Source organism: Danio aesculapii, chromosome 20 (genome assembly GCF_903798145.1).
Source record: "Danio aesculapii chromosome 20, fDanAes4.1, whole genome shotgun sequence".
Classification (NCBI taxonomy): domain Eukaryota; kingdom Metazoa; phylum Chordata; class Actinopteri; order Cypriniformes; family Danionidae; genus Danio; species Danio aesculapii.
In genome coordinates, this window is record NC_079454.1 from 55,402,485 (window position 1) to 55,425,279 (window position 22,795).

General features: G+C 42.3%; 6 protein-coding genes across 6 annotated transcripts; all 6 read left to right on the forward strand.

Moving 5' to 3' along the window:
- Positions 1 to 506: 506 nt before the first annotated feature.
- LOC130247558 (zona pellucida sperm-binding protein 4-like) lies at positions 507 to 2,305 on the forward strand. Its single transcript, XM_056480844.1, has 8 exons — positions 507 to 855; positions 927 to 1,114; positions 1,181 to 1,278; positions 1,348 to 1,505; positions 1,576 to 1,768; positions 1,836 to 1,983; positions 2,050 to 2,122; positions 2,197 to 2,305. The coding sequence occupies exons 1-8, from the start codon at positions 513 to 515 to the stop codon at positions 2,271 to 2,273; spliced, it is 1,278 nt and encodes a 425-aa protein (XP_056336819.1). The 5' UTR covers positions 507 to 512; the 3' UTR covers positions 2,274 to 2,305.
- Positions 2,306 to 4,378: 2,073 nt separating this feature from the next.
- LOC130247804 (zona pellucida sperm-binding protein 4-like) lies at positions 4,379 to 6,188 on the forward strand. Its single transcript, XM_056481265.1, has 8 exons — positions 4,379 to 4,727; positions 4,799 to 4,986; positions 5,053 to 5,150; positions 5,220 to 5,377; positions 5,448 to 5,640; positions 5,709 to 5,856; positions 5,939 to 6,014; positions 6,081 to 6,188. Exons 1-8 carry the CDS (start codon positions 4,385 to 4,387, stop codon positions 6,155 to 6,157), a joined length of 1,281 nt encoding a protein of 426 aa, XP_056337240.1. The 5' UTR covers positions 4,379 to 4,384; the 3' UTR covers positions 6,158 to 6,188.
- Positions 6,189 to 8,069: 1,881 nt separating this feature from the next.
- Positions 8,070 to 9,886, forward strand: LOC130247800 (zona pellucida sperm-binding protein 4-like). Its single transcript, XM_056481259.1, has 8 exons — positions 8,070 to 8,414; positions 8,487 to 8,674; positions 8,742 to 8,839; positions 8,909 to 9,066; positions 9,137 to 9,329; positions 9,398 to 9,545; positions 9,627 to 9,702; positions 9,773 to 9,886. The coding sequence occupies exons 1-8, from the start codon at positions 8,072 to 8,074 to the stop codon at positions 9,844 to 9,846; spliced, it is 1,278 nt and encodes a 425-aa protein (XP_056337234.1). The 5' UTR covers positions 8,070 to 8,071; the 3' UTR covers positions 9,847 to 9,886.
- A 2,551-nt stretch (positions 9,887 to 12,437) lies between these two features.
- LOC130248112 (zona pellucida sperm-binding protein 4-like) lies at positions 12,438 to 14,233 on the forward strand. Its single transcript, XM_056481651.1, has 8 exons — positions 12,438 to 12,783; positions 12,855 to 13,042; positions 13,109 to 13,206; positions 13,276 to 13,433; positions 13,504 to 13,696; positions 13,765 to 13,912; positions 13,979 to 14,054; positions 14,124 to 14,233. Exons 1-8 carry the CDS (start codon positions 12,444 to 12,446, stop codon positions 14,195 to 14,197), a joined length of 1,275 nt encoding a protein of 424 aa, XP_056337626.1. The 5' UTR covers positions 12,438 to 12,443; the 3' UTR covers positions 14,198 to 14,233.
- A 2,835-nt stretch (positions 14,234 to 17,068) lies between these two features.
- Positions 17,069 to 18,882, forward strand: LOC130248111 (zona pellucida sperm-binding protein 4-like). The gene is made up of 8 exons (XM_056481650.1): positions 17,069 to 17,413; positions 17,485 to 17,672; positions 17,739 to 17,836; positions 17,906 to 18,063; positions 18,134 to 18,326; positions 18,400 to 18,547; positions 18,627 to 18,702; positions 18,777 to 18,882. The coding sequence occupies exons 1-8, from the start codon at positions 17,071 to 17,073 to the stop codon at positions 18,851 to 18,853; spliced, it is 1,281 nt and encodes a 426-aa protein (XP_056337625.1). The 5' UTR covers positions 17,069 to 17,070; the 3' UTR covers positions 18,854 to 18,882.
- Positions 18,883 to 20,902: 2,020 nt separating this feature from the next.
- On the forward strand, positions 20,903 to 22,716 carry LOC130247810 (zona pellucida sperm-binding protein 4-like). The gene is made up of 8 exons (XM_056481272.1): positions 20,903 to 21,217; positions 21,295 to 21,482; positions 21,550 to 21,647; positions 21,717 to 21,874; positions 21,945 to 22,137; positions 22,203 to 22,350; positions 22,456 to 22,528; positions 22,609 to 22,716. The coding sequence occupies exons 1-8, from the start codon at positions 20,905 to 20,907 to the stop codon at positions 22,680 to 22,682; spliced, it is 1,245 nt and encodes a 414-aa protein (XP_056337247.1). The 5' UTR covers positions 20,903 to 20,904; the 3' UTR covers positions 22,683 to 22,716.
- Positions 22,717 to 22,795: the final 79 nt, after the last annotated feature.

Below are 22,795 nucleotides of genomic sequence, written 5' to 3' on the forward strand. Positions count from 1 at the left end.
GGTTTAGTGGCATTGTTTACATTCTGCTCTCCAATATGGCAGACTGACGACACATAACAAAAACCTTCTATACGGCCCCTAGTGTGATACTGTTTTACAGTGTTATCTTCGGCTACTGAAGACACTGAAACCAAGCTAATTTAGGTATAACTAGAAACAAAGTTTACTCTGCTAAAGAGACACTGAATGCCCAGATCCAAATAAACTTGACAAAGTGAACCATGCTTAGGGGAATGTGTGTGTCCGAGCAAAATGGAACAGATTCAACACGTGGGCAAGCTCCAGCAACAAAACATTACATTTGTCATTAATATGAAGTATCTGACTAATTAGAATCAGGAAATGCCACATGTTTAGAATTTTGAGAACCAATAAGAATCACCCACTTGTGCAAGTCTGGAGAATCGTGACTCCTAATGAAGAGGGAGGGACCATCGTTAAGCTAATTGAACCCTGTAGAGTACAAAAAGGCCAAAGGGCAACATCTCAGCAGTGCATCTAGCTGTTGAACAATGGCAACTAGCTGGTCTTTGCTTCAGTTTCTGGGACTTTGTGCCTGGTTTAGTGCTTCTTGTTATGCTTCTCCACATTGGAAACATGGACGTCATCCCCATCGTCCTCATGGTTTGTCGGTGCAGCAAAGTGATTATCTTATCAAGGAGATTGTTCAACCACAGGTTAGCCAACCACTTCCTCTGAGGGTTGAAGAGGTAGTGGTGAAAGCAGGACATGTTGACAAGTGTAGCGTAGCTGATTATGGGCAGATTCAGTGTGGACCTCCTGGTATCAGTGGACCTGACTGTGAAGCGATCAACTGCTGCTTTAATGGACAACAGTGCTACTATGGAAATGCAGGTAAGAGCTGCTATGGGCAAATGAGTTCTGTTAAGCTGATCCTGTATTAATCTGCTTGTACCTTGTTTCAGTCACTGTCCAGTGTATAAGAGATGGTCAGTTTGTGGTAGTGGTGGCTAGAGATGTTACACTGCCTCGGCTGAGTCTGGATTCAGTCAGTCTTCTGGGTGGGAATGATCCTCCTTGCAGTCCTGTGGCGTCCAATCCTTACTTTGCTGTGTACCAGTTTCCTGTCAGTGCTTGTGGAACCAACGTGATCGTGAGTATTGAGGAGATTCTGAATACATTTTGTGAACTAGATATAAACCAGTTTCCCTGTTTGCAGGAGGACCGTGGGCATGTGGTGTATGAAAACAGAATGATCTCCTCGTATGAAGTGGCCATGGGACCACTTGGCTCCATCACAAGAGACAGCCAGTTTGAGTAGGTATCTATGCTCTTCTCCTCTGTTAATGTCTAATAAATGCTACAGGTCTCCTATCTGTTGTCCAGGGTTCTGTTCCAGTGCCGGTACTCTAATACAGCTGTGGAAGCTCTGGTTGTGGAGGTCAATGCTATTCCTCCGCCTCCACCAGTCGCTGCTCTTGGACCCCTCAGAGTGGCTCTTAGAATTGCTAATGGTCAATGTGTCACCAAAGGCTGTGCAGAAGGTAAGTGTTTGACCAGAGTTTGCTAAAAGCTTTCCTGTTAGTTTCTGGATAAACGTGTGGTGTTCCTCAGGGGATGAGGCGTACACATCCTACTACAGTGAAGCTGACTACCCAGTCACCAAAGTCCTCCGGGAGCCTGTGTATGTTGATGTGCACATTCTGGAGAGGACTGACCCCAACATTGTCCTGATGCTGGGAAGCTGCTGGGCCACATCAACCCCCAATCCACTCAGTGTGCCCCGGTGGGACCTGCTGGTTGATGGGTGAGTGCAGTCCTAAGCAGAAGCCCAGTTAGTAAGCTAGTCCTGACTCCTATGGTGCTTTTTCTAGATGCCCCTACCAGGATGACCGCTACCTGACCATACTGGTTCCAGTGACTGGATCATCTGGTGTTCACTTCCCGAACCACCACAAGCGCTTCATTGTCAAGATGTTCACCTTTGTAGACCCACAATCTCTGGCTCCTGTGCAGCAAACGGTAAGCTATTCAGTTTTTACTAGGTTCATTCATGGAATTGACTAAATGTATTTCCACTTCTCTTAGGTCTTCATCCACTGTAGTACTTCAGTGTGCCATCCCTCTTCTGGCTCTTGTGACCAAAGTTGTACTAGGAAGAGTGAGTAGCGGAATTATTTTTGTATTTATTATTTACTTATTGCTGGTCTTGACTTCCCTATTTCTCTTTTATAGGAAGAGATGTTTCCATCAATGCTACGCCCACTGATGAGGTTGTAGTTTCTAGTGGAGAAGTTACCCTGGTTATGTGAAATTTGTTGTCTTAATAAACTGCATAACCCAATCCTCATTGTCTGACTGACTTTAATGACTACCTGTCTCTTCATAAACTAGGGCTCTGTCTTAAGCCATCTAAGACCCAGCAATTTAATTTCTAATTGGGCTGAGTTTACTTAAACTTAAGATTCTGTCCAAGCAGTGAGTGTTTCGGTCTTTTGTAAAGCTGTTTAACCTGAGACTGACTTAATGTTTCAAACATAATTTCTTAAGGGTTGTGACTCAACTTTAGATGTTATCTGAAGTAACTAAGTTTACTTGACCTCAATTCTTTAGTCTATAAATTTCTTTGTGCCTGTAACTTTATGAATGGAGTTGCTCATATCAAATTGTTGGTGACCTTGACGCTTGAGTAGTGTTTTATTATTATTTAATTTTTTTTTTTATTATATAAATCCTAGCATAAGAGCTGGCTGGTCACTTACTATGACTCTGCCCATGCGTTTATTTCTTCCCCCCCCCCCCCATACCCAACAAATGCAGTACTTAACTGATGCACTTGAATGCAGTGGTGACCAATGCTGTTCCAGAAGATTTACCTTCCTGCAGATATTAGTTGCAACCCATATCAAACCCTTAGCTGTAATTGAGTTTTGTTAAGGTTGAACACCCCTGCTCTAATGTGGTCTAGAAAATATTACTGGAGTGACATTTTGGACAAAGGCATTCCTGTATGATACATCAAATATGCTGGTCAGTCTAAGGTTCTGTCTGCATGAACTTGGTTATTTTTAAAAACTATTTTTTATTTTTTTTTTTTCTACAAGGTCTGTTCACACTAATGCAGTGTCAGGTGACAAACCATGCATCTCTGAAAACTCCAGACAGAAGGAAAGTTATCTGAAACATTGGGTACAGTCTTTGTGCTAAAGTTGGGGTTTTTGCCCCATGTCAAAGTTGTGCTTGGCCCCATCCCCCCCTTTCTGAAAATGTGATTAAAGAAAATTACACCTAGTGCATTTGCACTATGGGACTGTAATCTGCCCTCTGTTCTCAATTTTGCATTGACTTGGTATGCAGTTCACTTATAGAAATACTTCCCCCATTTGGTGTGAAGTTTGGAAATGAAGACAAGGCCTAAGCCTTGTCTGTGGAACTGGGGATAACAGTTCAGATCAAGAATGAAGGTGAATTTCACAATTGCACAAAACATTTATTATACCGTTCTTAATTCAGCCTCCATATGTGCATTTATTTACTTTATGGGCAGAAAAAAATTAAACCATAAGAACGAATAAAGCTGCGGTCACACTGGACTTTTCTCCCTATAGACTTCCATTCATATGCATGCAAATGCGTCAGACCGGAAACGAAGGGTCATGCGTTAGGTTTCACAGTTTGCTGCGGTGCTAAGTTCAAGCTTGGTGAACTCTGACCTGCGAAATCGCATCACTTGACTGCGAGCGATTCCATGTTTTTAATTTCTGTCCAGAGAGGTCCTGTTTTGATCCTCGATTGGTCTCACACAGTCAAGTGATGCGATTTCGCAGGTCAGAGTTCACCAAGCTTGAACTTTGCACTGCAGCAACCTGCAAAACTTAACGCATGACCCCGCGTTTCCGGTCTGACGCATTCGCATGAATGGAAGTCGATGGGAGGAAAAGCCCAGTGTGACCGCAGTTTAAAGCTGTGGTCACACTGGGCTTTGTGTGTGTGAAATTCTGTCATACGGCGCTGTGAAAAGGGGCAGGATTAAACAAGTTGTTTAGACATTAAAAAAGCAAGGGATTTGCTCCATTTTTTAAATTTCTGTCCAGACAGGACATGTTTTGATCCTCGATTGGTCTCACGCAGTCAAGTGATGCGATTTCACAGGTCAGAATTCACCAAGCTTGAACTTTGCACCGCAGCGAACTGCGTTTCTGGTCTGACGCATTCGCGTGCGTATAAATGGAAGTCTATAGGAGGAAAAGCCCAGTGTGACCGCAGATTTAGAATCACACAGACTACATACTCCCACTTGTGCAAGTCTGGAGAATCATGACTCCTAATGAAGAGGGAGGGACCATCATTAAGCTAATTGAACTCTGTAGAGTACAAAAAGGCCAAAGGGCAACATCTCAGCAGTGCATCTAGCTGTTGAACAATGGCAACTAGCTGGTCTTTGCTTCAGTTTCTGGGACTTTGTGCCTGGTTTAGTGCTTCTTGTTATGCTTCTCCACATTGGAAACATGGACGTCATCCCCATCGTCCTCATGGTTTGTCGGTGCAGCAAAGTGATTATCTTATCAAGGAGATTGTTCAACCACAGGTTAGCCAACCACTTCCTCTGAGGGTTGAAGAGGTAGTGGTGAAAGCAGGACCTGTTGACAAGTGTAGCGTAGCTGATTATGGGCAGATTCAGTGTGGACCTCCTGGTATCAGTGGACCTGACTGTGAAGCGATCAACTGCTGCTTTAATGGACAACAGTGCTACTATGGAAATGCAGGTAAGAGCTGCTATGGGCAAATGAGTTCTGTTAAGCTGATCCTGTATTAATCTGCTTGTACCTTGTTTCAGTCACTGTCCAGTGTATAAGAGATGGTCAGTTTGTGGTAGTGGTGGCTAGAGATGTTACACTGCCTCGGCTGAGTCTGGATTCAGTCAGTCTTCTGGGTGGGAATGATCCTCCTTGCAGTCCTGTGGCATCCAACCCTTACTTTGCTGTGTACCAGTTTCCTGTCAGTGCTTGTGGAACCAACGTGATCGTGAGTATTGAGGAGATTCTGAATACATTTTGTGAACTAGATATGAACCAGTTTCCCTGTTTGCAGGAGGACCGTGGGCATGTGGTGTATGAGAACAGAATGATCTCCTCATATGAAGTGGCCATGGGACCGCTTGGCTCCATCACAAGAGACAGCCAGTTTGAGTAGGTATCTATGCTCTTCTCCTCTGTTAATCTCTAATAAATGCTACAGGCCTCCTATCTGTTGTCCAGGGTTCTGTTCCAGTGCCGGTACTCTAATACAGCTGTTGAAGCTCTGGTTGTGGAGGTCAATGCTATTCCTCCACCTCCACCAGTCGCTGCTCTTGGACCCCTCAGAGTGGCTCTTAGAATTGCTAATGGTCAATGTGTCACCAAAGGCTGTGCAGAAGGTAAGTGTTTGACCAGAGTTTGCTTAAAGCCTTCCTGTTAGTTTCTGGATAAACATGTGGTGTTCCTCAGGGGACGAGGCGTACACATCCTACTACAGTGAAGCTGACTACCCGGTCACCAAAGTCCTCCGGGAGCCTGTGTATGTTGATGTGCACATTCTGGAGAGGACTGACCCCAACATTGTCCTGATGCTGGGAAGCTGCTGGGCCACATCAACCCCCAATCCACTCAGTGTGCCCCGGTGGGACCTGCTGGTTGATGGGTGAGTGCAGTCCTAAGCAGGAGCCCAGTTAGTGAAGCTAGTCCTGACTCCTATGGTGCTTTTTCTAGATGCCCCTATCAGGATGACCGCTACCTGACCACACTGGTTCCAGTGACTGGATCATCTGGTGTTCATTTCCCAAACCACCACAAGCGCTTTATTGTCAAGATGTTCACCTTTGTAGACCCACAATCTCTGGCTCCTGTGCAGCAAACGGTATGATTCCTACATGCACTGTAATATGCCTTGCGCCACTAATCCCTTCCAATGTATACTGGTTATTTCTTTGCTTGATCAGGTCTTCATCCACTGTAATACAGCAGTGTGCTACCCTTCATCTCCTGGATCCTGTGAGCAGAGTTGTGCAAGGAAGAGTGAGTAGTGTTCATCAGCTTCAACTTGGTTATTCTTGCACTGTCTGACTTTCTGTCTCTCTACAGGAAGGGATATTCCTAACATGCCAATCTCTAATGGGAATTCTGTGGTTTCTAGTGGAGAAGTTACACTTGTGCTCTAAATTTCATGTTACTTTTAATAAACTGCCTGAAACCAAGTGACTGGTGTTGGTATCTCAACTTGTATTTGCTTGGGTATTTATTTATTTTTTTTAAATGACTTGTATCATTCTGCCACTGAATGGTCATTTCTTTATTGCAAAATATCATGAAAGGCATAAAAAAAAAACTACACTGCTGATGTGTAGCAAGGAATCAATGTCAGCAAGCTCAAAGCTTCTCTTGTGGCCAACTTTACATGCAAAAAAGAACACAATATGCTGCTCTATTTCTAAGTTTTATGAGCCAGTTCACATGCCACGTGAACACCTTAACTCACCATTTCTCTCCAATTGTGGAATGTTACTTGTGCTTAACATCCACATTTGGAATTGGGAGCATGAGAAAATGCTATATGTAACTGGCCCGTACTGTTGCTTTGCATGAAAATGACCAATTACTATTAAGTGTCCACTACCTATCTGTTGTTGATTACTACTTCGGGGCATACACTGCCTATTAGGGGTACTGTTTGCAGTTGTGATGCAAACCTGTACAGAACCATACTGCAGTGGAAATGAGCCATTGCAGGGGGGGATTGATGGGACAAGTCTTGCACAGCTTCCTTTTGTATCTGAAGTGTCACTTGTGCCCTTCATTTTTGGTCATCTAAGATGTAAACTGCAAATGCTAAATTTTTTTTTTTTTTGCATTAAAATCTGTAGTCTTTGATCAGTAGTTTGAGATGAATAACAAACCAATTGAAGACAGTTTGGATCAGAATTCACCATTTGCAGATGTTTTGCCTGTGTCAGAAGGTTTGAGGCACAGTCCTGCAGTGTGGATTCTATTATAATGACTAAAATACAGAACCAACAAAGACCAATCCTAATGAAACAATTAGTCTGACAACAAACTACAACATGTTCTACACACACACAGTCTGTTTTATTCCCTTTCCAAAGAAGGGCCTTAATAAAAATCAACATGGATGATTGTTTGCTAGTCTGATAAGTAACAGTTCAAAGACCTATTATAAATTGTCCAACATGTGTCTGAATAAATATGTACAATGAAGTGGTGAGGTTAATCAAGTCTAAACTTAAATTGTGGATGCTTACCCAGCCACTATCTGCACAATGTAAAACTATTCAAATGTGCCAAAACATTACCAATTTAATTAAGAGAATCAAGTCAGAATAAACCTGCGGTCACACTGGGCTTTTCCTCCCATAGACTTCCAAATGCACGCGAATCCGTCAGACCGGAAACGAAGGGTCATGCGTCAAGTTTTGCAGTTCGCTGCGGTGCAAAGTTCAAGCTTGGTGAACTCTGACCTGCGAAATCGCATCACTTGACTGCGTGAGACCAATCGAGGATTAAAACAGGACCTCTCTGGACAGAAATTTAAAGCATGGAGCAATCGCTCGCTTTATTAATGTCTAATCATATTGTTTAACCCCGCCCCTTTTGGCAGCGCCGTACAACAGAATTTCGCACACACAAAGCCCAGTGTGACCGTAGCTTTACACATGGTATTTATTACTACGACAAACAAACATTCATATTTATTTTTAACATGCCATCTTAAAGGGAATAAAACAGACAATGTGTGTGTGTGTGTGTGTAGCAGATTATACTTTATTGGTGGACTAACAGCCTAATTAGGATTTGTGGCTTTATTGGATCTGGTATTGATTGGGATAATTAAGCATGAATTCAGAATTGCATATGGAATTTACTAATGTGCTGTCCTTAAATCAGCCCAATATGCGCATTCATTTACTTTTGATAAGGGTGAAAATGAAAAATAGTGCAAGTCTGGAGAATCATGACTCCTAATGAAGAGGGAGGGACCATCGTTAAGCTAATTGAACCCTGTAGAGTACAAAAAGGCCAAAGGGCAACATCTCAGTAGTGCAACTAGCTGTTGAACAATGGCAATTAGCTGGTTTTTGCTTCAGTTTCTGGGACTTTGTGCCTGGTTTAGTGCTTCTTGTTATGCTTCTCCACATTGGAAACATGGACGTCATCCCCATCGTCCTCATGGTTTGTCAGTGCAGCAAAGTGATTATCTTATCAAGGAGATTGTTCAACCACAGGTTAGCCAACCACTTCCTCTGAGGGTTGAAGAGGTAGTGGTGAAAGCAGGACCTGTTGACAAGTGTAGTGTAGCTGATTTTGGGCAGATTCAGTGTGGACCTCCTGGTATCAGTGGACCTGACTGTGAAGCAATCAACTGCTGCTTTAATGGACAACAGTGCTACTATGGAAATGCAGGTAAGAGCTGCTATGGGCAAAAAGAGTTCTGTTAAGCTGATCCTGTATTAATCTGCTTGTACCTTGTTTCAGTCACTGTCCAGTGTATAAGAGATGGTCAGTTTGTGGTAGTGGTGGCTAGAGATGTTACACTGCCTCGCCTGAGTCTGGATTCAGTCAGTCTTCTGGGTGGGAATGATCCTCCTTGCAGTCCTGTGGCGTCCAACCCTTACTTTGCTGTGTACCAGTTTCCTGTCAGTGCTTGTGGAACCAACGTGATCGTGAGTATTGAGGTGCTTCTGAATATGTACTTCATGGACTAGATGCTAACAGGCTTCATGTTTGCAGGAGGACCGTGGACATGTGGTGTATGAGAACAGAATGATCTCCTCATATGAAGTGGCCATGGGACCACTTGGCTCCATCACAAGAGACAGCCAGTTTGAGTAGGTATCTATGCTCTTCTCCTCTGTTAATCTCTAATAAATGCTACAGGCCTCCTATCTGTTGTCCAGGGTTCTGTTCCAGTGCCGGTATTCTAATACAGCTGTGGAAGCTCTGGTTGTGGAGGTCAATGCTATTCCTCCACCTCCACCAGTTGCTGCTCTTGGACCCCTCAGAGTGGCTCTTAGAATTGCTAATGGTCAATGTGTCACCAAAGGCTGTGCAGAAGGTAAGTCCTTGACCAGAGTTTGCTTAAAGCTTTCCTGTTAGTTTCTGGATAAACATGTGGTGTTCCTCAGGGGATGAGGCGTACACATCCTACTACAGTGAAGCTGACTACCCGGTCACCAAAGTCCTCCGGGAGCCTGTGTATGTTGATGTGCACATTCTGGAGAGGACTGACCCCAACATTGTCCTGATGCTGGGAAGCTGCTGGGCGACATCAACCCCCAATCCACTCAGTGTGCCCCGGTGGGACCTGCTGGTTGATGGGTGAGTGCAGTCCTAAGCAGAAGCCCATTTAGTGACGTTTGTCCTGACTCTTATGGTGCTTTTTCTAGATGCCCCTACCAGGATGACCGCTACCTGACCACACTGGTTCCAGTGACTGGATCATCTGGTGTTCATTTCCCAAACCACCACAAGCGCTTCATTGTCAAGATGTTCACCTTTGTAGACCCGCAGTCTCTGTCTCCTGTGCAGCAAACGGTATGATCACTGCCTTCCCTGTAATATGCCTTGGGGTGGTTTCTCGCTCATATGTATGCTTTACTTTTTTTGCTTGATCAGGTCTTCATCCACTGTAATACAGCAGTGTGCTACCCTTCATCTCCTGGCTCCTGTGAGCAGAGTTGTGCAAGGAAGAGTGAGTAGTTATTGCCTACTGATTTAATCTGCCTATTCTTGCAATGTTTGAGTTGTCTGTCTTTTTACAGAAAGGGATACTCCCAACATGCCGAACTCTGAGACTGCTGTGGTTTCTAGTGGAGAAGTTACTCTGGTGCTTTAAATTTCATGTTAATTTTTTAATAAACTGCCTGAAACCTAAATGAACTGTGTCTTAATCTGAACTCTGCCCATTATTTTTTTTTATATATATAAATAAACTGGCTTCTCCAAAGTTAGTCTTTAGCTTTTATAATTCAATGGTGCCTTGCAGTTGACGTCCCATGCTTTTTGGGAAATGCTTACTCCTGTGTGTCTTTAAATGTACACCAACATGGACAATACACTTAAAATATAGTTCACTATGAATAGGCTTACCTTTATGCATAAAATTATTATAGTTTGTTCAACATGCCTGCCACTGCAGTAGGTCCTAGCAGGTTATAAAGTGAACATGTGTGCACATACAGGAATCCAATAAGAGAATTTATTTATTTTTTTTTTTTTAAAGCAGTACCTGATTGTTTATTTAACTCCAATAGATTATTTTATATATCCAACCCTAGTCCACAAAGTACCAAGCATGTTTGTTGTGACTGGCAAATGTCAACCACTTTGTAAGGTATTTGGAGTTAAATGTTGTTCTAGTTTGTTACTTCGCACCAATATTGTTTGGGAACATTTACACTCTTACAGTAGTTAAATGTGTCTTAAGTGTTGACTTGGTCTACTTTTATTTCATGTATTCTATTGTCATTCTGGCATGCAGTGGCAAAAGTTTAAAGTGCAGACATGACAGTATTGTATGACAAATTAAGTAATGACCGGCCAAAAAAAAAAAAGTGGCGCCCAATACAATGATGGTATGCAGCAATGAACCAAAGTTAACCTGACATTAAAGCTGATCTTGTGGCCATTTACTAAATGCCAAAAAGAACAGGATCTGCTTGTGTAGTTCCTCAGTTGTTTGTGGGCCTGTTCATGCCATGTAATTTGTGCAAAGCTCACCACTTTATTTGTGCAGTTTCTCTGCATCTACATTTGGAGAAATAAAAAACAAGCATGGAAAATATGCAATGTTACTGACCCACACTGCTGCTTCACGTGACATTTGCTACTTTCCAGACAACACGACCTATCAAATAATGTTGATTGCTGCTTTCTGGCATAGATAATGCGTATTAATTAAGGGTAATATTTGCAAATGAACTGCAAGCCTGATTTGGGTTTCCTGTATGGAAACATACTGCTCAATGGAAAACAGCAGTGGAGGGGTGTTGGGACCAATCTTAGTTTTTTTTGCAACTGAAGTGTAACTTGTTTTTGTCATCCAAGATCTAATTTGCAAATGCCAAACATTTTCTTAATTTGTACTCTTGGATCACTAATTATTCAATTCCCCTTTATTAGTATAGCGCTTATACAATGTAGATTGTGTTAAAGCAGCTTCACATAAAAGGTCACAGTAAATAGGAACAGTGTAGTTCAGTTTGTAGTGTTTAAGTTCAGTTCAGTTGAGCTCAGTTCAGTGTGGTTTAATAATCACTACTGAGGGTCCAAATACTGAAGAGCAAATCCAACGATGCGCAGCTCTATAGATCCTGAACCATGCAAGCCAGTGGCGACAGTGGAGAGGGAAAAAAAACTTCACTAATTGGCGAAAGTGAAGAAAAAAAACCTGGAGAGAAACCAGGCTCAGTTGGGCACGACCATTTTAATTTCTCCACTGGCCAAACGTCTTGTGCAGAGCTGCAGTCTCAGTGGCGGAGACTCGTCTATCTCTGGAGCGTCACAGGAATCAGTCTCATGTTCTCCACTCCTCCATGACCACCACAGTAGCTGCTCAGGATACGGCCTGGTCCAGGATATGGATGAACACTGAAAGCCAATTGAAGACAGTTTGGATCAGAATTCACCTTTTGAAGATGTTTTGCCTGTGTCAGAAGGTTTGAGGCACAGTCCTGCAGTGTGGATTCTATAATAATGACTAAAATACAGAACCAACAAATCCTAATGAACCAATTAGTCTGACAACAAACTATTTCCAAAGAAGGGCCTTAATAAAAATCAACATGGATGATTGTTTGCTAATCTGATAAGTAACAGTTCAAAGACCTATTATAAATTGTCCAACATGTGTCTGGATAAACATGTACAATGAAGTGGTGAAGTTAATCAAGTTTAAACTTAAATTGTGGACACTTACCCAGCCACTATCTGCACAATGTAAAACTATTCAAATGTGCCAAAACATTAACAATTTAATCAAGAGAATTCATTCAGAATTACACATGGTATTTATTACTACGACAAACAAACAAACATTTTTATCATGCCCTGTCTTTGAAAGAAAACTGAAAATGTATGTGAAGCAGGTTGTTGTTTTATTAGCAGACTAACTGCTTAATTAGGAATTGTGGCTCTATTGTTTGTGGTATTAGTTCAGAGAAAGAAGAATTGCATATGGAATTTCTTAATATGCTGTTCTTAATTCAGCCCAATGTGTGCATTCATTTACTTTTAATATGGGCGTAAAAAAGGACATTTAAATCTTGAGAACCATCAAGAATCACCCAGAGCATAAGCTCCGACTAAGTCTGCAAGTCTGGAGAATCGTGACTCCTAATGAAGAGGGAGGGACCATCGTTAAGCAAATTGAACCCTGTAGAGTACAAAAAGGCCAAAGGGCAACATCTCAGTAGTGCAACTAGCTGTTGAACAATGGCAACTAGCTGGTCTTTGCTTCAGTTTCTGGGACTTTGTGCCTGGTTTAGTGCTTGTTATGCTTCTCCACATTGGAAACATGGACGTCATCCCCATCGTCCTCATGGTTTGTCGGTGCAGCAAAGTGATTATCTTATCAAGGAGATTGTTCAACCACAGGTTAGCCAACCACTTCCTCTGAGGGTTGAAGAGGTAGTGGTGAAAGCAGGACCTGTTGACAAGTGTAGTGTAGCTGATTATGGGCAGATTCAGTGTGGACCTCCTGGTATCAGTGGACCTGACTGTGAAGCGATCAACTGCTGCTTTAATGGACAACAGTGCTACTATGGAAATGCAGGTAAGAGCTGCTATGGGCAAAAGAGTTCTGTTAAGCTGATCCTGTATTAATCTGCTTGTACCTTGTTTCAGTCACTGTCCAGTGTATAAGAGATGGTCAGTTTGTGGTAGTGGTGGCTAGAGATGTTACACTGCCTCGGCTGAGTCTGGATTCGGTCAGTCTTCTGGGTGGGAATGATCCTCCTTGCAGTCCTGTGGCGTCCAACCCTTACTTTGCTGTGTACCAGTTTCCTGTCAGTGCTTGTGGAACCAACGTGATCGTGAGTATTGAGGTGCATCTGAATACATTTTGTGAACTAGATATGAACTAGTTTCCCTATTTGCAGGAGGACCGTGGGCATGTGGTGTATGAAAACAGAATGATCTCCTCATATGAAGTGGCCATGGGACCACTTGGCTCCATCACAAGAGACAGCCAGTTTGAGTAGGTATCTATGCTCTTCTCCTCTGTTAATCTCTAATAAATGCTACAGGCTCCCTATCTGTTGTCCAGGGTTCTGTTCCAGTGCCGGTACTCTAATACAGCTGTGGAAGCTCTGGTTGTGGAGGTCAATGCTATTCCTCCGCCTCCACCAGTCGCTGCTCTTGGACCCCTCAGAGTGGCTCTTAGAATTGCTAATGGTCAATGTGTCACCAAAGGCTGTGCAGAAGGTAAGTGTTTGACCAGAGTTTGCTAAAAGCTTTCATGTTAGTTTCTGAATAAATGTGTGGTGTTCCTCAGGGGATGAGGCGTACACATCCTACTACAGTGAAGCTGACTATCCGGTCACCAAAGTCCTCCGGGAGCCTGTTTATGTTGACGTGCACATTCTGGAGAGGACTGACCCCAACATTGTCCTGATGCTGGGAAGCTGCTGGGCGACATCAACCCCCAATCCACTCAGTGTGCCCCGATGGGACCTGCTGGTTGATGGGTGAGTGCAGTCCTAAGCAGGAGCCCAGTTAGTGATGCGTGTCCTGACTCCTATGGTGCTTTTTCTAGATGCCCCTACCAGGATGACCGCTACCTGACCACACTGGTTCCAGTGACTGGATCATCTGGTGTTCACTTCCCAAACCACCACAAGCGCTTCGTTGTCAAGATGTTCACCTTTGTAGACCCACAATCTTTGTCTCCTGTGCAGCAAACGGTATGATCACAACATGAACTAATGCCTTTTTTATTTTCTTCCTAATGTGTTTCTTTGCTTGATCAGGTCTTCATCCACTGTAATACAGCAGTGTGCTACCCTTCATCTCCTGGATCCTGTGAGCAGAGTTGTGCAAGGAAGAGTGAGTAGTCTATCATATTGATTTTTAACTTGGTCATTCTTGCAGTGTTTAACTTTTGTCTCTCTACAGGAAGGGATATTCCTGCCATGCCGATGTCTAATGAGAATACTGTTTCTAGTGGAGAAGTTACTCTGGTGCTGTGAAATGTGTGCAATTTTTAATAAACTGGCTGAAATTAAGTGAATTGTGTTAATCCTGACTCTGCCCATAAGTTTAACTTTGGATGTCTTTTTGTATAAGTTCGCTTTCTGGCAGAACTGCCTTAAACTTAAGCTTATAATGTTCCCCTACTTTAAGATGGTTTCCCATGCTTTCTGGGTAATGCCTACTCAAATGTAGTACAGCACTCTTGATTAGTTTAGGTTTAATTTTGAGTGTTTGCAGCCATGAATAGGACTTCAATATAAAGTGTCTTCATGGTTAAATATGGCTTTTTTTTTTTTTTTTTTTTTTTTTTTTTAACTAAAAATGTGACTGACAACCCAGAGCATGTAATGTTTGTTTGCACTGTGGCTGGTACCAAAGCACTGTATGGACCAAGCCAGAAGTTGTAAAGGGCAAGCTTAACCATACCACTTGTAAGGTGGCTAGTACAGTATTAAAGTGGCTCTAAACTCACTGCAGAACACTCTCTCTGGTTTAGAGATGTCATTTGAACTTCTATTAATGTATTCTAAATTGTATTGTCTGGTTACATGACACCTCTATTTGGAATGTTTACACTTAATACAACTAATTAAACTAGATTCGGTTATATTACAATTCTAGCATTGAGTGGCAAAAGGGTCCAATATATTGTTTACTGTAATCTTAAGGATTATGAAAGTCCTAAAAGCTACAAAACAATGATGGTTTGCTGCAATGAACCATAATCAAGAAGCTCAAAGTTGATCTTGTGGCCAACTACATGGCAAAAAGATTTGTATCTCTTCAATTGTTAATGGGCCTGTTCATATGCAAACAATACTACTTGTGTGCAGCTACTCTGCATCTACATTTGGGGGGATAACTTGAGCATGCAGTATGGCTGCATTTACACTGCAGATCTTGATGGTCAATTTAGAATTTTGACTTGGGGATGACCTCCTTGCATCTTTTAAAAGTGACTTGTATCCAATTGTCTGCACTTACACTGCACATGGCAAAGATGTAATGACCAGGAAAAAAAGAGCAGGTGCTGATCAAGCGTGTTTTCTTTATTTTCGTATGTAATCTGTTCGTAGCTTTTGACAAGCTGTTTTACTAGTGTATGACACCGATTCTCATTTGTCCATGTTTTGATGTATAGGCTTTTTCTTTTTTTTTTTTTCTCAACCAATAGGCATCTGTCATATTCATAGTGTGATGTATGCACCAGTTTGATATTGGTTACGTGGTGGACATTGTGCTCTCGTTAACATGCTTAAATACCTGTTGCTTTATGACTATATAAAAGCTGTTTTAGTCCTCTTGTATGAGATTTATGGTTTGGGACTCTGCTGAAGTCTGTTCTGAAACGAAAGTGTCTGACTTCAAGTCATTCGCTATGGTTTTTAATGAAGTGTGACTCGCATTGACAGGTGAAAATCTGATCTACCTGCTTACACTGCAGACACGAGGGCACAGATCTGATTCATGTCGGATAAATTTCCACATATGAACAAGGCCTGAATCTGATTTGAGTAAATCGGAATTCATGTGTGTTGTTCCTGCTTACACATACATGGGCCATATCTGATCTGGGCCACATGGGAGAAAAAAAATCTGAAATGAGTCACTTGAACAGTGCAGTGTAAATGCAGCCTAAGTGACTGAGCTATACTGCTGCTTTGCATGAGAATATCAATTGCTACTTGTCAGTGTACTCATCCCCTATCAAATAAGTTGATTGCTACTTTTCAGCATATAGTAAAGGTACTATTAGCAGTTGAAATGCAAGCCTAATCAAGATTACCTGTACTGAACCATGCTGCTCAATGGAAATGAGCCATTGAAGGCAAGGGGGAAGAGTAATTGGGAGAATTCTTCCAGTTTTCTTATATGATTGTCACTTGTGCCCTTCAATTTTAGCAATCTAAGATATAATTTGCAAATGCTTGGTTCCCTTCATTTTGCATCAATCTGTAGGCTTTGATCACTAGTTTGAGATGAACACAACCAATTGAAGACAGTTTGGATCAGATTTCACCTTTTGAAGATGTTTTTCCTGTGTCAGAAGGTTTGAGGCACAGTCCTGCAGTGTGGATTCTATAATAATGACTAAAATACAGAACCAACAAAGACAAATCCTAATGAAACAATTAGTCTGACAACAAACTACAACATGTTCTACACACACAGACAATCTGTTTTATTCCCTTTCCAAAGAAGGGCCTTAATAAAAATCAACATGGATGATTGTTTGCTAGTCTGATAAGTAACAGTTCAAAGACCTATTATAAATTGTCCAACATGTGTCTGGATAAATATGTACAATGAAGTGGTGAAGTTAATCAAGTGTAAGCTTAAATTGTGGACACTTACCCAGCCACTATCTGCACAATGTAAAACTATTCAAACTGCCAAAACATTAACAGTTTAATCAAGAGAATCCATTCAGAATTACACATGGTATTTATTACTACGACAAACAAACAAACATTTTTATCATGCCCTGTCTTTGAAAGAAAACTGAAAATGTATGTGAAGCAGGTTGTTGTTTTATTAGCAGACTAACTGCTTAATTAGGAATTGTGGCTCTATTGTTTGTGGTATTAGTTCAGAGAAAGAAGAATTGCATATGGAATTTCTTAATATGCTGTTCTTAATTCAGCCCAATGTGTGCATTCATTTACTTTTAATATGGGCGTAAAAAAGGACATTTAAATCTTGAGAACCATCAAGAATCACCCAGAGCATAAGCTCCGACTAAGTCTGCAAGTCTGGAGAATCGTGACTCCTAATGAAGAGGGAGAGACCATCGTTAAGCTAATTGAACCCTGTAGAGTACAAAAAGGCCAAAGGGCAACATCTCAGTAGTGCAACTAGCTGTTGAACAATGGCAACTAGCTGGTCTTTGCTTCAGTTTCTGGGACTTTGTGCCTGGTTTAGTGCTTCTTGTTATGCTTCTCCACATTGGAAACATGGACGTCATCCCCATCGTCCTCATGGTTTGTCAGTGCAGCAAAGTGATTATCTTATCAAGGAGATTGTTCAACCACAGGTTAGCCAACCACTTCCTCTGAGGGTTGAAGAGGTAGTGGTGAAAGCAGGACCTGTTGACAAGTGTAGCGTAGCTGATTATGGGCAGATTCAGTGTGGACCTCCTGGTATCAGTGGACCTGACTGTGAAGCAATCAACTGCTGCTTTAATGGACAACAGTGCTACTATGGAAATGCAGGTAAGAGCTGCTATGGGCAAAAGAGTTCTGTTAAGCTGATCCTGTATTAATCTGCTTGTACCTTGTTTCAGTCACTGTCCAGTGTATAAGAGATGGTCAGTTTGTGGTAGTGGTGGCTAGAGATGTTACACTGCCTCGGCTGAGTCTGGATTCAGTCAGTCTTCTGGGTGGGAATGATCCTCCTTGCAGTCCTGTGGCATCCAACCCTTACTTTGCTGTGTACCAGTTTCCTGTCAGTGCTTGTGGAACCAATGTGATCGTGAGTATTGAGGTGCTTCTGAATACATTTTGTGAACTAGATATAAACTGGTTTCCCTATTTGCAGGAGGACCGTGGACATGTGGTGTATGAAAACAGAATGATCTCCTCGTATGAAGTGGCCATGGGACCACTTGGCTCCATCACAAGAGACAGCCAGTTTGAGTAGGTATCTATGCTCTTCTCCTCTGTTAATCTCTAATAAATGCTACAGGCCTCCTATCTGTTGTCCAGGGTTCTGTTCCAGTGCCGGTATTCTAATACAGCTGTGGAAGCTCTGGTTGTGGAGGTCAATGCTATTCCTCCACCTCCACCAGTTGCTGCTCTTGGACCCCTCAGAGTGGCTCTTAGAATTGCTAATGGTCAATGTGTCACCAAAGGCTGTGCAGAAGGTAAGTGCTTGACCAGAGTTTGCTTAAAGCTTTCCTGTTAGTTTCTGGATAAACGTGTGGTGTTCCTCAGGGGATGAGGCGTACACATCCTACTACAGTGAAGCTGACTACCCGGTCACCAAAGTCCTCCGGGAGCCTGTATATGTTGATGTGCACATTCTGGAGAGGACTGACCCCAACATTGTCCTGATGCTGGGAAGCTGCTGGGCCACATCAACCCCCAATCCACTCAGTGTGCCCCGGTGGGACCTGCTGGTTGATGGGTGAGTGCAGTAAGAGTGCCTAAGCAGAAGCCCAGTTAGTGAAGCTAGTCTTGACTCCTATGGTGCTTTCTAGATGCCCTTACCAGGATGACCGCTACCTGACCACACTGGTTCCAGTGACTGGGTCATCTGGTGTTCACTTCCCAAACCACCACAAGCGCTTCGTTGTCAAGATGTTCACCTTTGTAGACCCACAATCTCTGGCTCCTGTGCAGCAAACGGTATGATCACTGTGCCCTGTAAGACCTTATATTATTGTATCAATATGTACTAGTTTGTTGTTGTTCTTTGCTTGATCAGGTCTTCATCCACTGTAATACAGCAGTGTGCTACCCTTCAGCTACAGGATCCTGTGAGCAGAGTTGTGCAAGGAAGAGTAAGTAATTTTCTACTCATTTACCTTGGCTATTTTTTTGCACTTTGACTTTGACTTTGTCTTTCTTTCTACAGGAAGGGATATTCCCACCATGCCAATCTCTAATGGGACTACTGTGGTTTCTAGTGGAGAAGTTACTCTGGTTCTTTAAATTTGTTTTAATAAACGGCTTGAAACCAAGTGAACTTGTCTTAATGTGAACTCTGCCTTTACATTTTAAATTTGGATGTGCTGGTATTGGGTAAATTGTTTCCTGGTAAAACTAGCTATACAATTATATTGCAAAAATCATAAGATTAATGCTGCTAACCCAGATGTGGAATGCATAATTAATTTGCACTGTTCACATGTAAATGGATATGTGTGAAAATAAGTTTATTCCCTTCATTTGTGTATCAAATTCACTTCAGAATAGATGTGGATTCACATGATGGGCAGGAAGTCGGTCTCCCTGGTGACTAGCTTTATTGCTAACATGTGTTTAATTTAGAGAAGCTGCATTTGTGCTCTTATGAAGGTTGGAACTGTGTCTGAGTCCACTAAATCCTTTCAGAGGTGCACCCAGCTCTGTGTGCTCAAACGTTACCTGGATGGAGGCTTTTAGAAGTGTTTCTAGCTGAGCCAAGCCCAGTTTGATTGAGCTTGTGTAGGCAGGAGGATTTTACAGGACACGGCCAGCAAGTGCTACATAATCATGCCCCTGCAAGAGCAAGCTCCTCTCTGGTAAACATGATGCAACTGTCTGCTGAAGTTCAGATTTTCACAAGCGGTTCCTGCATTAAGTGCACAACTCAATTTGCACTGCAATTCACACAGCGCCATAGGATGTCTATTTGCATTGACTTTAACATGTAAATCACTCGTGCTTGCTGCATGTTCTGTGTCTGGTGTGAACGCAGTATTACAAAGTTAGTGCAATGATGGTATTCAGTGTTTTATTCATGGTCTACTTGTGCTCACCATATCCTGTATGCACTTGCTGTGCTTCTGAAATGGGGAGACGGGGGAAATTGAGCATGCGAAAGATGCAACATGACTGGCCTGTAATGCTGCTTTCCAATGTCCTCTCGCCCACATATCAATTGATGTTGATTGCTACTTTCTGGCGTTGATCATCCCCATAAAGTAAGGGTACTATTGGCAGTTGAAATGTAATCCTGATCAGACTTCCCTGTATTGACCCATGCTGCTCAGTAGAAATTGGCCATTGGAGTGGAGGTCGTTGGAACCAGTCTTTTGCATCTAAAGTGTTTGCCTTTCAGCTTTGGCAAACATTTTATTGCAAATCCTAAATGTTCCCTTGATTTTACATTGATCACTTGTTTGAGATGAACACTGAAAGCCAATTGAGGACCGTAGGGATCAGAATTCACCTTTGCAGATGTTTTGCTTGTGTCAGAAGGTTTAAGGCACAGTCCTGCAGTGTGGATTCTTTGATAATGACTGTAACATAAAGAAACAAAGGCACAAATCCTGACTGAGCTATTGCTCCAACAACAAACTACAACCTGTTCTACACACATTGTCTGTTTTATTACCTTTTTCAAAGACTGGTCTTGATTAAAAAAATTAAAATAAACATGGATGTTTGCTAGCTACCATTTAATTTCTAAATAAAGTAAATCTCTGACTGAGTCTTCTCATTTTTGACTGTTTTAACCTATCTTGAATGTCTTTACAAAATGCCTTTAATGACAACTGATATCACATTGTGAGGCATGGGCTAACAGTGGCAACATGTTTTAACAGTCTGACAAGCAACAGTTTAGAGGACTAATAAAAATTGTACAGCATTTGTCTGGATAAAGATCTGCAATACTGTTGAGTGGTGGAGTTGAAAAAGTCTAAACAATTTTACAGTTACTAAGCCACTATGTGCTCCAAATAAAACAAAATAGTTCTGTAACAGAAATGGTATTCAGATAATAAATAAAGGTTGGATTTAGAATTGCATATGACATTTATTAATATGCAGTTCTTAATTCAGCCCAATATGTGCATTTATTTACTTATGATATGGGAGGGAAAATAGAATTTTGAGAACCAATAAGATTCACCTACTTTATAAGCTCCCACTTGTGCAAGTCTGGAAAATCGTGACTCCTAATGAAGAAGGAGGGATCATCGTTAAGCTAATTGAACTATGTAGAGTACAAAAAGACCAAAGTATGAGATGTCTGTAGTGCAACTGACTGTTGAACAATGGCAAGAAGTTGGTGGTTGAGTCAGTTTCTGGGACTTTGTGCCTGGTTTGGTGTTTGTCATGCTTTTCGGGATATTCAGGGTCTGATGTTTGCTCAAGGTGACCAGTTTATTAAAGAACCCATTCAACAGCAGATTGTCCAACAGTTTCCTCCGAGGCTTGAAAAAACAGTTGTGCAAGCAGGACCTGTTGACAAGTGTAGCGTAGCTGATTTTGGGCAGATTCAGTGTGGTCCTCCTGGTATCAGTGGACCGGAGTGTGAAGCGCTCAACTGCTGCTTTAATGGACAACAGTGCTACTATGGAAATACAGGTAAGAGTAGGTCAATTTGTTTTTATTTATTTTTTTTATATAAACTGATCCTGTAATCTGCTTGTACCTTGTTTCAGTCACTGTCCAGTGTATAAGAGATGGTCAGTTTGTGGTAGTGGTGGCTAGAGATGTTACACTGCCTCGGCTGAGTCTGGATTCAGTCAGTCTTCTGGGTGGGAATGCTCCTCCTTGCAGTCCTGTGGCGTCCAACCCTTACTTTGCTGTGTACCAGTTTCCTGTCAGTGCTTGTGGAACTAATGTGATTGTGAGTATTGAGGTGCATCTGAATATGTACTTCATGGACTAGATGCTAACAGGCTTCATGTTTGCAGGAGGACCGTGGACATGTGGTGTATGAAAACAGAATGATCTCCTCGTATGAAGTGGCCATGGGACCACTTGGCTCCATCACAAGAGACAGCCAGTTTGAGTAGGTATCTATGCTCTTCTCCTCTGTTAGTCTCTAATAAATGCTACAGGCCTCCTATCTGTTGTCCAGGGTTCTGTTCCAGTGCCGGTACTCTAATACAGCTGTTGAAGCTCTGGTTGTGGAGGTCAATGCTATTCCTCCACCTCCACCAGTTGCTGCTCTTGGACCCCTCAGAGTGGCTCTTAGAATTGCTAATGGTCAATGTGTCACCAAAGGCTGTGCAGAAGGTAAGTGTTTGACCAGAGTTTGCTTAAAGCTTTCCTGTTAGTTTCTGGATAAACGTGTGGTGTTCCTCAGGGGATGAGGCGTACACATCCTACTACAGTGAAGCTGACTACCCAGTCACCAAAGTCCTCCGGGAGCCTGTGTATGTTGATGTGCACATTCTGGAGAGGACTGACCCCAACATTGTCCTGATGCTGGGAAGCTGCTGGGCGACATCAACCCCCAATCCACTCAGTGTGCCCCGGTGGGACCTGCTGGTTGATGGGTGAGTGCAGTCCTAAGCAAGCCCAGTTAATAATTCTATTCCTGACTCCTATGGTGCTTTTCTAGATGCCCCTACCAGGATGACCGCTACCTGACTACACTGGTTCCAGTGACTGGGTCATCTGGTGTTCACTTCCCAAACCACCACAAGCGCTTCATTGTCAAGATGTTCACCTTTGTAGACCCACAATCTCTGGCTCCTGTGCAGCAAACGGTATAAAGCCCAGTTTTTTTTTTTTTTTTTTTTTTTTTTTTTTTTTTTTATAATATATTTTCGACTCCATCTTGTTTCCTAAAGCCCTCCTGGTTCTATTCTCAGGTCTTTATACATTGTAGTACAGCAGTTTGTCATCAATCTACTGGCTCCTGTCAGCAGTCCTGTGCCAGGAAAAGTGAGTGCCATGGCTCTGCTGCCTGTTGCATGGGTAGGTTCATTGACTAAACTTTCTGCATTCTCTCCAACCACTTTTAGGAAGGGATGTTGATGTGAAGACCATCTCTGAGCAGACTCTGGTTTCTAGTGGGGAAGTGAGACTGACTCTTTGAAGGAATGATTTTTAAATAAACAATGAGACCTTGAGTGCTGTCTGAATTGTGTGTGTTTTTTTTTTTTTTTTTTTTTTTTTTTTTTTTTTTTTTTTTTTTTTTTTTTTTCTCCC